The sequence below is a fragment of the Vipera ursinii genome (genome assembly GCF_947247035.1).
Source record: "Vipera ursinii genome assembly, chromosome: 8".
NCBI lineage: Eukaryota > Metazoa > Chordata > Lepidosauria > Squamata > Viperidae > Vipera > Vipera ursinii.
Window position 1 is genome coordinate 10,346,068 of NC_139519.1, and position 13,941 is coordinate 10,360,008.

Consider the following 13,941-nt stretch of genomic DNA (forward strand, 5'->3'; position numbering starts at 1 on the left):
GGGGACTGGAGGCTAAAACATATAGGGAACGGTTGCTGGAATTGGACATGTGTAGTTTAATGAAGAGAAGGGTGAGGGGTGACATGATAGCAGTGTTTCAATATCTCAGGGGCCACCACAAAGAAGAGGAAGCCAAGCTATTCTCCAAAGCACGTGAAAGCAGGACAAGAAGCAACAGATGGAAACTAGTCAAGGAGAGAACCAGGAGCGCACTGGACGAAGGGAACTTGATGCCGGCAGCAAGTGCTCCTGTTAGTAATCTGGACCCATGCCATTTAGGGCTTTATTGGTCATCACCAGCACCTTGAATCTCACCTGGAGGGCAACTAGAAGCCAATGCAGCTCACGGAGTAGAGGTTTTACATGGGAGTATTGGGAGACCCCCAACACAACTTGCGCGGCCGCATTCTGCACCAGCTGAAGCCTCTGAGTGGTCCTCAAGGGCAGCCCCATGTACAGAGCATTGCAGTAGTCTAAACGAGAGGTCACGAGCGCATGAGTGACTATACGCAAGGCATCCCGGTTCAGATAGGGTCGCAACTGGAGCACCAGGCGAACCTGGGCAAAGGCCCCCCTAGTCACAGCTCCAATATGATCTTCCAAGGAGAGCTGTGAATCCAGGAGGACACCCAAATTGCGAGCCCTATCTACGGGGGGGGGGGTAATACCTCACCCCCCATGGTTAAAGATGGAATAACCTGAATTTCCCGAGATGCCGGCACGTACAACCACTCAGTCTTGTCGGGATTGAGCTGAAGCCTGTTCCTCCCCATCCAGACCCGAACCGCCTCCAGGCAACGGGACATCACATTGAGGGCATCACTGGGGTGGTTTGGGGTGGAGATGAAAAGCTGGGTATAATCAGCATATTGATGATACTCGACCGCAAAACCACGAATGATCTCACCCAGTGGCTTGATATAGATACCTTCATCCTTAATTGTTCTGCCTCTGGTCTGCCAGTTTATTGTTCCTGATGGCTGATTCTGTGACTGGGAAGAGATATACAACTGGTAGATGTTCTGGTGTTACTGCAAAATTCAGTCCTTTGACTACAAGATTATTTTCTCTTTGGGTAAGCAATCTGTCAGACAGATTTTTCACCCATTGGGCAGTTTTCTGAGACATCTCAATGTCTCAGTGGCTTGGTTTGTCTGTTTTGTGTGTTTTTTCCTGCCAAAGTTGTAGGGTGGAAAATTTGCCCTTTTGTCACTCTTTGCTCTTGTTGTGTTGTGCTAGTTGTGCTTTCTTTGTAAATTCAATGACCTGATCTAATACTTCTGTTGGTAGAAGAGATTTCAGATTTTGGAGCTAGCGTTCCACTCTTTCTTTCAAAACCTCAATTGTAAAATTAGTCTCTCTTATTCTTTCATTTAGAAGTTGGAGCTGTGTTTTCTGCAGGATGTTTTCTGCCCTGTGTCCCTTCACTGTTGAACACAGGTGCAGGCTGTTGGGGATGAGTCTGTGTTGTCTGCATCCCAAACTCCCTGCCATCGAGTCAGAGTTGAAGAAGCTTCTTGGATGAGAAGCAAAACATTTTCAAGAAAAAGCAAGGAAGTCCAGTTGCTTTGTGAAAAAGCATCTTTGGGATAACTATGGCCTGGATGCCTGAGAATCTCCATAGACATTCAGATTTGCTTAACAACCATGTGATTTATTTAACAGTTGTAGTGATTTACTTAACAACCATGGCAAAAAGGTCATAAAATTGGAAGTAGCTCACTTACCAACAACCTTGTTTAGAAATGGAAATTCTTCAGCCATGTGTGGTCATAAGTCAAGGACTACACTATAATCAGCCTTTATCTTTGGGAGGACATTACCTAGCTTGTTTACGCTGCATATTACTGAATAAACCCTGCTTGGCTGAGTTTAGGAATTAGAAAACATGATTTAGAAACCACAATGGCTAAATTTGCACCACATCTTGAACCCAAACTAAACAATGAGCCACATTATCTTTTAGTGATGTATGTAAATCCAAACTCTGCTTGTAGCTCTTACACAAACACACAGACCCCGTTCTACTGTTTCCTATTAAAACAAGGGAAGTTCAATCTTCATTCCTCTTTACTCTAATATTTTTATTAAATTGAAATGGAATAATAGCCATTTTTCAGGGCAATCTCCCTCTCCAATTTTTAGTGCAGTTGCCCCAATCTTTAGATTTCAACTCCCATCATCCCCTGTCATCCACTGATCAGAAATTATGAGAATTTTAACCCAGAGATGTGGAAAACCCAAGCCTCCTAAAATCTACTTTAGGAATTTTCCAGGTGGATAACAGATGCATTCTTTGCTCTTAAGATAAGAATCCTGACTCAACCCTTGAAGAGCATTTGGAAGCTACAACTGGTACAGAAGGCAATGACGCTGAGAGTCCTGGAGGCCCCTGACATGGCATATGATATGTGACACCATTGTTACACAAGCTACACAGGTTGCCAGTGTGCTCTTCACAAATTCAAGGAGTTGGTCATGACCTTTAAAGCCGTTTATGCCATGGGTCCAGGATATCAGTGGAACTGCTTTACCTTATTAGGACTAAACTGCCCCAGTGCTTCTGTGGAAAGGGCCTACTTCAGATTCTGTCAACCAAAGACTTTTGGGTGGAGAGGTGCAAGAGAAAAGCCTTTTCTGCTGTGCCCCCCCCCCTTTGGCAATATTTTCTTATCAGAGGTGAGGAATTCTGCCCCCAGAATTCTGGCTTCCTGGCAATGCCTATAAACCTGGCTCTACTTGGGTCCTCAGCATGGGATCTGCTATGCTGGGGAAAACTGACTGGGTAGAGAAGCTATTCTCAGCCCCAGACTGCCCTTCATCTTGCTTTTTAATTTTTTTAACTTTTATTCTAATTGTTTTTAGCAATTTCCAACTTTTTATTGTATTTTAAGTCACACAAGAGATGGGGGGAATGGAAACAAACAAGCAAACAAAATGCTTGCAAATAAGCAAAGGAACCAGCCTCCATTCTTGTTAATTAATATGAATTCACCATTTCCTTTTCAGGGATGTAAAGTGTGGCAGGCTTTACTGTGAAATTGTTCCAAATATGTGCAAACCTGTTTATGGAGATAACGGAATGGTTGATCCTGGAACAAAATGTGGAGATAACAAGGTTAGCAAATATTCACCTCTAATCTGTGTGCTCTAAAGACTATTTACATGGGGTGATCACTAACATATTTTTGCAATTGATCAATGCTGAAAGCTGGTCTAGATTTTTTACACTACAGTGAATATACATAGAAGAACAAGTATCCAACTATCCTTATTTTGGTTGTTGTTACTTTGTTTTTTCTTCAAACAACCACCAGGACAAACGAGGTGGATGTCCAGGGCTGTTTCTTTCTTGCAAGAACAAAACACATGGTTCTCAGAGCCTTGTGCTTCTCCCTCGCAGCATCTTCCGGACAGACTGTCAAGAGTCAGTCCTTTCTCTAAACTTCTAGGTGTCTCCATAGGGAAGGTGGAAGAGAGAAATGAGAAAATCAGGGCAGAGCTGATTGTGACCTAACAATGAAGCCACTTAGAAAGGCTGAAGCAATCCCAAAGCCTACATTAAACGAACAATAATCATTTCCCCTTGATTTTTATACAATAATGAACCTGCAAGAAGTTTGGGTTAGTTTGGAAAGTGCTGTTTTATTCCATTGATCATTTCTTGCTTTGACTTTCAGGTCTGCATGAACCGGAAGTGTGTTGATGTGAATACAGCCTACTAATCAACCTCTGGTTTCTCTCAGATTTGATTTTGGAGATCCTTCTTCCAGAAAGTTTGGCTCCCCTCTAGTCCAAAGAGATCCATCTGCCTGCATCCTGCTAGTAAATCACCCTTAGCTTGCAGATGGCATTTAAATTCTGCAATATTTCTTTTCCATATTTAATCTGTTTACATTTTGTTGTAATCAAACCTTTTTCCTGCCACAAAGCTCCATGGGTGTGTATAACACCAAAGGCTTATTTGCTGTCAAAATAAATAAATAAACAAAATGGCCATTTTATCGTTTGCCAATTGTAAAGCACATTTAATGCAGCAAGTTCTGCCTTTTGAGCTGGCATATTCGAAGTCAATGCTTCCTCTCTCACAATTTCACACTGGGTTTCCAAGATGTAGCTGCTTCAATCAATAAATTAACTATTCTCATTCTGCATTGTGTAAAGGGTCATTTTTCAAATCTTATTTGCTGGAGTAAACCGCATCAAGACCTTGCATGCAATCCTGAGGTAAACCATCAAGGGAATTATCTACTGGCAGTAAAGAAACGTATTCACAATCATTCCAGAAAATTCAAAATATAATATTTTGTCTCAGAAGGAGCCCCTAACAATAAATCATCCACATATTGCAACACAGTTCCAAAGGGGCTTTTCAAAAGGCACAAGGACCTTCTTGGTTTTATTTCCTTGAACATCTTTCACTTCTCATCCAAGTTAAGAACTGAAGAAGCTTCTTGGATAAGAAGCAAAACAGCTTTTCTTTTTTAAAAGATATTTATTTTCATTTGTCAACAAGAATAAAATAAAAACAGAGAAACTGAAAAAATGAACACCAACACTAAGAGTGAAGAAAAAGGAAAAAAGAAGGTTTTTTTCCCTTTTATGAGTACAAAAGAAAAGGTGGGAGGACCTAACTGCTGAATATATCTAACATCGCAGGATTCAATCTGGGTCAGTCATCAGGACCAGAAGCTTCGTCTTCCAAGCTTCCAGTCTCATGCTGGAGCCCGTCCTCAGAGTCCGTCTCTGTGTCCATCATGAGTCCGAAAGGTCAGGAAACAAAAACTGGTCCTGCTGACTGACCCAGATTGGATCCTACAACATTATCCTGGGACACGTATGTTCTCCTTCATTCATGTCTGACACGGAACAAAAAGAGCCCACCCCGGCTGGATGCTGAAAAATTGAAAAAACCTGTAGGTTCTCCTTCTCTTACGTAACGGGTCTACAAATAGTTATAAGGTTTCCCAACGTTATTTGACAAAACTACTATATTAAACAAACAAATATTCCAGAAGAGAGAATCCATCTATTGTTGTATTCAACAGGTAGAAAGTCCACCAATGGCTTCCAGCCTCTTATAAACCTTCTAGTCCATTGTCTGATCAAAGCAATTGGTTTTGCCATCTCTGCTAGTTCAGACAAGTTCAAGATCCATTCTTCCACAGTCAGCACACGGCTTAGCAAGTACAGTGTTCACAGCAGTCACCTTATAAAGTGATAACGTCCCAAATTGCTTTTCAATTGGTTTGTCCCTAATACCTAAAAAAAACCTTTAGATTTAATATCTCTATCTTAAATATTCAGAAAACAGCAACAACAACAACCAAGAAAGTCCAGTTGCCTTTTGAACAGTACCTTTAGGGCAGCCATTACCTGAATGATTGAGAATCTCCACAGAGAGTAAAGACCATTAATCTGTGGGATGCCTTGACCCCAGAAGCTGTGGCTGCTCCATCACTGGAGCTTTTCAAGCCATTTGTTTGTCCAGAATGGTATAAGTTCTCCCACCTTGGCCAGAGGGTTGGACTAGAAGACCTCCAAGATCCTGTGCAGACCTGTGATTCATGACAATTCTAAATGCTGAGTGGTAGTAAAGATTCTCCGGATTCAAAAAGGCAGAAATTGACCACATTACCCCAGAAGATCTTCAGCTGTGAACATCGTCCCCTAGAGTCAGACATAACTGGCAGGGGAAACATTAAATTTTTTAATGCATCGGTAAGATTGTTTGATAGTTCTTTATCTCACATTTGGCCGGAAGATTTTGGGGGCAGTACAACTAAATGAAACTCACTAGTTATGTGCGTTTTGCCAATGTAAAGACAGGAAACTTTGTATTTCTGTTGCCAGACCTTATTTTACACAGTTTGTTCTGATGAAAGACAGGATAAGATCCATAAAAATAGGAAGGAGTGGCATTTCCAACATCTAGTATCCTTTGAATCAGAAACAGCAATTTATTTGTGGGAAATATTTCCTCACCAGCAATCAACTACCAGATCAGCAAACACCAACACCAACCATCAAGTAGTAAACAATACCCCAATCAAGGAACTTATCAAGGGACTACAAAGAAGACTCCCATCCACACCAATTGGGAAAGCATCTTGTCTAAAAATAGAAAGCAAATCCCATTCACTTCCAGCATTGACAATATTTCCTAGTTTGGTAATGAAATGTCTGCAAGACAAAAGTACCCCAAAGTATTCATGAGCAACAGTTGCTTAAAAACAGCAGTAGTATCAGCACTGTAATACAACAGCTTTACAGTAGCAAAGCCTGTATCCTAAAAAAACCAAAAACCCTTAATAACAATAATAATAAATGATTGCCAAAAGGGTAAGCATAATAATACTTTAGCAGTTGTTTTGCCTTATGTCTTTTGCCAGCATCTGATTGAAAGGAACAGACAAAATGAGATTAAAGGAGATTAAAAGGAGATCACTGCCAAGGAGAATGTACCAAAAAAAAGCTGGGGGGACCTAACTGCTGAATATATCTAACATTGGAGGATTCAATCTGGGTCAGTCATCAGGACCGGAAGTTTTGTCTTCCAAGCTTCCAGTCTCATGCTGGAGCCCATCCTCAGAGTCCGTCTCTGTGTCCATCATGAGTCCGAAAGGTCAGGAAACAAAAACTGGTCCTGCTGACTGACCCAGATTGGATCCTGCAACATTATCCTGGGACACGTATGTTCTCCTTCATTCATGTCTGACATGGAACAAAAAAAGCCCACCCTGGCTGGATGCTGAAACATTGAAAAAACCTGTAGGTTCTCCTTCTCTTACGTAACAGGTCTACAAATAGTTATAAGGTTTCCCAACCTTATTTGACAAAACCACTATATTAAACAAAAAAATAATCCAGATGAGAGAAACCATCTACTGTTGTATTCAACAGGTAGAAAGTCCACCGATGGCTTCCAGTCTCTTATAAACCTTCTAGTCCATTGTCTGATCAAAGCAGTTGGTTTTGCCATCTCTGCTAGTTCAGACAAGTTCAAGATCCATTCTTCCACAGTCAGCACACGGCTTAGCAAGTACAGTGTTCACAGCAGTCACCTTATAAAGTGATAACGTCCCAAATTGCTTTTCAATTACTTTGTCCTTAAAAAAACCCTTCAGATTTAATATCTCTATCTTAAATATTCAGAAAAAAACAACAACCAAGAAAGTCCAGTTGCCTTTTGAACAGCATCTTTGGGCCAGCCATGACCTGGATGATTGAGAATCTCCACAGAGAGTGAGGACCATTAATCGGTGGGATGGCTTGACCCCAGAAGCTGTGGCTGCTCCATCACTGGAGCTTTTCAAGGCAATTGTTTGTCCAGAATGGTATAAGTTCTCCCGGAGTAAAAGACCTCCAAGGTCCCTTCCAGACCTATGATTCTGTGACAATTCTAAATCCTGACTGCCAATAAAGATTCTCTGGATTCAAAAAGGTGGAAATTCCCTGACTGAATATTTCTACTCTGTGTGAGTCTCAACTGCACCCTTAAACACATTCTAATCTAGACTTTTTTTTTTCTATCTGCATATAGTAATTCTGGCCAAGAAGCTCTTCAGCTGTGAATCAGACATGAACAACGCCGCCTAGAGTCAGACACAACTGGCAGGGGAAACATTTACATTTTTTTAATGCATTGGTAAGTTTCTTTGATAGTTCTTCATCTCACATTTGGCCAGAAGATTTTGGGAACAATACAACTAAATGAAGCTCACTAATTATGTGGATTTTGCCAATGTAAAGAGAGTAAACTTGCATTTTTTTGCCAGATGTACTTTTACGCACATTGTTCTGATGACAGGCAGGGTAAGATGGAAGAAAATAAGTAGTGGCATTTCCAGTATCTAGTATCTTTGAATCAGAAAGAGTAATGGTATGTGGGAAAGACCTTGGGACTACAAAGATTCCCACTGACAACAATAAGGAAAGCCGCTTGTATATAAATAGAGAGCAAATATTGATGATATTACCTAGTTTGGTAATGAAATGTGTGCAAGACAAAAGGACCCCACGATATTCATGAGCAACAGTTGCTTAAAAACAGCAGTAGTATCAGCACTGTAATACAATTGTTTTACAATAGCAAAGCCCACATCCTAAAAAGATTAACCTTAATAACACTAATAATATCTGGTTGCCAAAAGGTTATGCATAATAATTCTTTCACAGTTGTTTTACCTTGTGTCTTGCCAGCATTTGATTGAAAGTAACAGACAAAATGAGATTAAAAAAAATGAAAAGATCAGTGCCAAGGAGAATGGAGAAAAGAACCATTTTCTTTCCTGATCTATTTCTTTGTTTTCTCTGCTTGTTTTGATTTTATCTTTCAAAGCTGTAAAGGGTCACATGGTGCTTATGCAACATTAGAATTATTGGCAGTCAAAGATGCACATATTTGACCTGCCAATATGAAAGAGAGGAGGGTTTGTGGCCCCATCTTGACACTTTTTTATTAACCCTCCCTGGGGGAGAGATTCAGTAGCAAAATGAATAACAAATGGAGTCATAAAGAGACAATTTGGTGTAGTGGTTAAGATGCTGGTCTAGAAATCAGGAGAGTTTGAGCCTTTCTTGGACATGAAAGCCAATTGGTTAACTCTGGGCTTCTTTCTTAGCCCAACTGATCTCATAGGGTTCTTGTTGGGGAAAATAGGACTAGGAAACAATATTAGGCATGTGCACTACCTTGACTTATTTATAAAAAAAGACTAATAAATATGGAGAGAAAATATAAATAAAAACCAGAAATCAAGAACAAAACATTTGGCCATATATCATATAGATATAGGAGAAGAACAGACAAAGCTGGAGGATGGAAATGAATGTGACATCAGGTTGGAGTCACTCCATTGCCACAGGAGACCCAGTTCCAGCCCTCCATGAATTCCATTGACCCTTATCTAGTGCCAGTTCAGCACTGACCATTAATTGACCAGATTCTTGTGTATAGTGGCAAGAGAAAACCCTTCTGTGCCTTGAATTCAATGGCTTTGTTTAATTAATTGTCCCTGCATTGTGTTGAATTCCAAGATCACATGGTCACTTTCTACCGAGGTTCCTCAACTTCAATTCCCTCTATCATTCCATCTGTGGAATGAATTCAGTAAGAATTAAGTCCAGTACAGCTGACCAGCTCATCAGCTATTAATTCCTTTCTGAATAAAGAGAAGCCACCCTGGGTTTTTCAAAAACATCATTCCTTATTACTCTCTTTGACAAAATGACTAAAACAGTGGATAACAGAAACACTGTGGACATAGTTTTAGTAGACTTCACTATGGCATTTGACAAAGCAGTCCACAGCCTACCTCTTGGTAAGAATGAACAATGTGGGATAATCAGTACCACCACCAGATGGATTCACAACTGACTCACCAACCACACTCAGCAGATAGTTCTCAATGGAACTACATCTACATGCAGACAATCCCAAGATGGGGGGAATAGCCACCACTTTAGGAGATAAGCTCAAGACTCAGAATGACCGTGAAAGACATGAACACTGTTCCCTATCCAAAAAAAATGTAATTCAGTGGTCAGAAAAATATGGGTTTACTCATAGGCAAGAAAAAACAAATACACAAATATTGACTAGGTGGTACCTGGCTCAACAGGAGTAACTGTGATTGAGAACCACCACTGAAGAATGAGCCAACTGTGAGCTGCAGCTGTGAAAAAGGCTAATGTAGGGAAGGGAAGGGAAGGGAAGGGAAGGGAAGGGAAGGGAAGGGAAGGGAAGGGAAGAGAAGAGAAGAGAAGAGAAGAGAAGAGAAGAGAAGAGAAGAGAAGAGAAGAGAAGAGAAGAGAAGAGAAGAGAAGAGAAGAGAAGAGAAGAGAAGAGACCACACCACAAGTAACTGTGCCAGCTATACCTCAATTCATGGCCTTCTAGGTCCAGTAACCTCTTATTCTGAAGGTTCACCCATTCTCTTAGCCAAACCAAACAACAAGCATCAAAGTACAATTTCAGGTAAACCCCCTCTTTCTTTGCAATAATTCATACCTAATTCTCAGGTTTTTCCCTTGCCATGTAAATTTTGAAATATCCCTCTGCCATTGTTTAAACCAGGGGTGTCAAACTCAATTTCATTGAGGGCCGCATCAGCATTGCAGTTTCCCTCAGGGGGCCGGGTGGGTATGGCCAGGGTGGGCGTGGCCTACTGGGTGGGCATGGCCAGCTCTACATCATTCACATCAAGGGTGCCTATGGGGGCCTGGGCAGGAGTGGGACAGATCTGAGGGTCTCTGGCAGGAGGAGGGTCTCTGGGCCAGGGCCAAGGCAGTGGGGGCCATTCCCTCACTGTTTCCAAGATGGTTTCATAGGCCACATGAAACCACTTTGTGGGCCGAATCCGGCCCCCGGGCCTTGTGTTTGACATGTCTGGTTTAAACAGAATATCAGTGGCAGTATTGGTAATGTTTTAAACAGGAAAAGCATCTTTGATAAATCATTCATCTTAATTACAGAAATTCCACCCAATAATGATAAAAGAAATTTATCCCATCTTAGTACAACTCTTTTAATAGCATTCCAGAAAGCCACATAATTATTTTTGAACAATTTTGTGTCTGAGTTTGTTAACATTACCCCCAAATATTTCACCTTTTTCTCAAACCTAAACCCAAACTTTTCTGTTAGTATATCACCATCCTGTGAGGTCATAATCTTAATCAGCACTGATGTTTTCTGCTTGTTTATTTTAAAACTAGCCAAAGACCCAAACTCATTTAGTTTCCTCATCAAATATTCTATTTTATGTTTTGGGTCCTGCAGAAATATCACCAAATCATCACCAAAGGCCCTCAGTTTTTAAAATTCCTTCTTAACATTTTCCCATCTTGCCTAATATCTCTATTCAGAGCTTCCAACAGCAGGATAAACAGCAGTGGAGACAATGGACATCCTTGTCTTTTACCCTTTTGAATTTCACATAAATTAGTTAGATCATCATTAATAACAATTTTTGCTTATTGTGATGTATAATCAGCTTTGACCCCTTGAATAAAGTTCCCACTAAAATCCATTTCTTTCTTCTTCTTTTTTTAATCCTGTTTATATCCCGCCCTTCTCCGAAGACTCAGGGTGGCTTACAACCTAAAAAGCACAAATCAATGTGCTTAGCAGTAGCCTTCATTCTATGTATATGCCTGCTTATTAGGTCTTTCGCTTCCCCCCCCAAGCGGCATTTTTACAAAGTCAGCTTATTGCCCCCAACAATCTGGGTCCTCATTTTACCTACCTCAGAAGGATGGGAGGGTGAGTCAACCTTGAGGCTGGTGGGACTTGAACCTTAAGTAACCTGGTGTTACTTAAGGAGGCATTAGCCCACTGCTCCACCAAGGCTCTTTCTTACAGGACTTTAAACATAAAGACACAATTTAAGTTGTCAAAAGCCTTCTCAGCATCTAAGAATATAAAAGTTATGATATTATAAATACTCAATAATATTCAAAACCATATTCACCTTATTTATTCCTTAAGTGTCTTTTAAGTAGAAAGACAGCTTGATCGTCATGAATATATATATATATATACCTGTACAATGTTTTTTAGTCTTTCTGCAAAAATTGCAGTGAATCTCCATTTAATAAGAGTTTGTTCTGTAGTTCTTTATCATCATAGCACCCTGACCCTGCTTTGGAAGCAACATAGCTTCTGTCCAGATTGGGGGTATTTTTCCCCCTTGTAATATAACATTCATTGCATTTTTTAATAGTTGCAGACATTCATTTACAAAACATTTATAATATTGACTTGTAAGTCCATCTGGCCCAGGGGCTTTGCCTAATTTTATTTTTCTTACATGTCCATAGGTGACTTTTGCAATTCAATGTCTTTCTTTCTGCTTAGACTGAATATCTTTTGGGTCTTTTCCAGAGATTTTTTATTCTCTAACTGATTATATTGCAAAAAATAAACCCTCTTAACTGCCTTACTACCCTTCCAGACAGTTAGGTCTGTCCCGTTCCCTAGATTATTATCAAAATAGTCATGTAATTTCTTGTTACAGTCCTTTACAATTTCCTTCATGAATTTACTAGCGTTAAATTGTCCATCATTTCAAATAATGTCTTTGGTAATTTACCCTGGGAGGGTTTGATCCCCTTAATAGATGTCCTAGCCCAAACTGGCAAAGCCATTCCATTCTCCCAACATAAGCCAACAATGCTATAAGTGTATTTAAAATGGCTGCTGCCAGTTATGGGATATTGTGGCTTGAGCTGGTGTTTTTGAAGTCAATGCTTCCTCTCCCTATTCTGAATCTAGCTGATGTATTGTGATTGATTTCCTTGTTAAGACCTCTGCGCTTGGTCTGTATAAGCAAATGCTATCACTGTTAACAGCTCTTTCCAGATAGCAGAACTCGTGGAAACACCTTTTATCATCTAGAAATACTTTTATTTGTATGCAGAGTAGACCAGAGCAGTTGTGGTGTGTTAAGAGATATTTGGCCAGTATTCCCAAGATCAAAAGACGGTAATTACTCACAGTGTCTGCATGTTTGTCTGCCGGTTATGGAGGAGATCAGTCACGGAGCGAACAAGAAGGAGGAAGTTACCTCAGAAAGAGGGGGAAAATATCACAATACATCATTTTGTAAAGGCTCATCTTTCAAATATGGTTTGCTGGAGTAATCCGCACTAAGAGCTTGCATGAAATCCTGAGGTAAACCATCAGGTGAATTATCTACTGGCATTAAAGGAACTTATTCACAGTCATCCAGAAAATTCAAAATATACTATTTTGTCTCAGAAGGAGCCCCTAACAATAAATAAACCACATATTGCAATACGATTCCAAAGGTGCTTTTCAAAAGGCAGAAGGACCTTCTTGGTTTTTTCTTTAAAAATCTTATACTTCTTAGTCAAGTGAAGAAATGAAGAAGCTTCTTGGTTAAGTGTCAGGTTTCTGACGTATCGGCTTTTCAAGTGACTCTGAGGCATTGTTTACCTTAAAAGTCCTTTATTTAGACTAATAAACCGGCAAATGCTTGCTCGAAGGAAGCTGGAATCTGAAATCTCCGCCCCTTACACAATATATTAAAACAGAATTCTCCACCTTTCTAATTGTCATTAATCATATTTTCCAATTAATTTAAAGAATCAGTTTCCCTTCCATTAGAAAACCTGCCAAGTTCTTATCTTCTTTAATTTCAGATGGCCTTGACGGTACAATCCTTCTCTTCCCCCCTCCCAAACTTAACTCAATCTCTTAAAGCAATACACAAGTTTAACATATGAAATGGCTACTTCTTCATCTCTTGTCAAGCAATAACATTCAGTGTTAGCAGCGTGGACAATAAGAAGCAAAACATTTTCTTTTTTAAAAAAAATATTTGTTTTCATTGGTTAACAAGAATAAAATAAAAACAGGGAAACAGAAAAATGAACGCCAACACTAAGAATGAAAAAAAAGAAAAATAAAGAGGTTTTTTTATGGGTAAAAAAAGGTGGGGGAACCTAAATGTTGAATATATCTAACATTGCAGGATTCAATCTGGGTCGGTCGTCAGGACCGGAAGTTTTGTCTTCCAAGCTTCCAGTCTCATGCTGGAGCCCTTCCTCAGTCCGTCTCTGTGTCCAGCACGAGTCCAAAAGGTCAGGAAACAAAACCTGGTCCTGCTGACTGACCCAGATTGGATCCTGCAACATTTTCCTGGGACACGTATGTTCTCCTTCATTCATGTCTGACATGGAACAAAAAGAGCCCACCCTGGCTGGATGCTGAAACATTGAAAAAAAACCAGTAGGTTCTTTTTCTCTTACGTAATGGGTCTACAAATAGTTATAAGCTTTCCCAACCTTATTTGACAAAACTACTGTATTAAACAAACAAATATTACAGATGAGAGAATCCATCTATTGTTGTATTCAACAGGTAGAAAGTCCACCGAAACGAGGCGAGTGAGTTCAGTCAGGAACATTCTTTAT

General features: G+C 40.1%; 1 protein-coding gene across 3 annotated transcripts in view; it reads left to right on the plus strand.

Moving 5' to 3' along the window:
- LOC310643888 (zinc metalloproteinase-disintegrin-like daborhagin-K) overlaps positions 1 to 13,941 on the plus strand; it is a 129,108-nt gene that overhangs the window by 34,041 nt on the left and 81,126 nt on the right. Inside the window, exon 16 of one of the 3 annotated variants that reach the window (XM_083368553.1) lies at positions 3,010 to 3,118. The exons of the other annotated variants lie outside the window; for them this stretch is intronic. Coding sequence (XP_083224679.1) covers positions 3,010 to 3,118 — 109 coding nt within the window. The remainder of the gene's footprint in view (positions 1 to 3,009; positions 3,119 to 13,941) is intronic. 3 annotated transcript variants of the gene reach the window in all.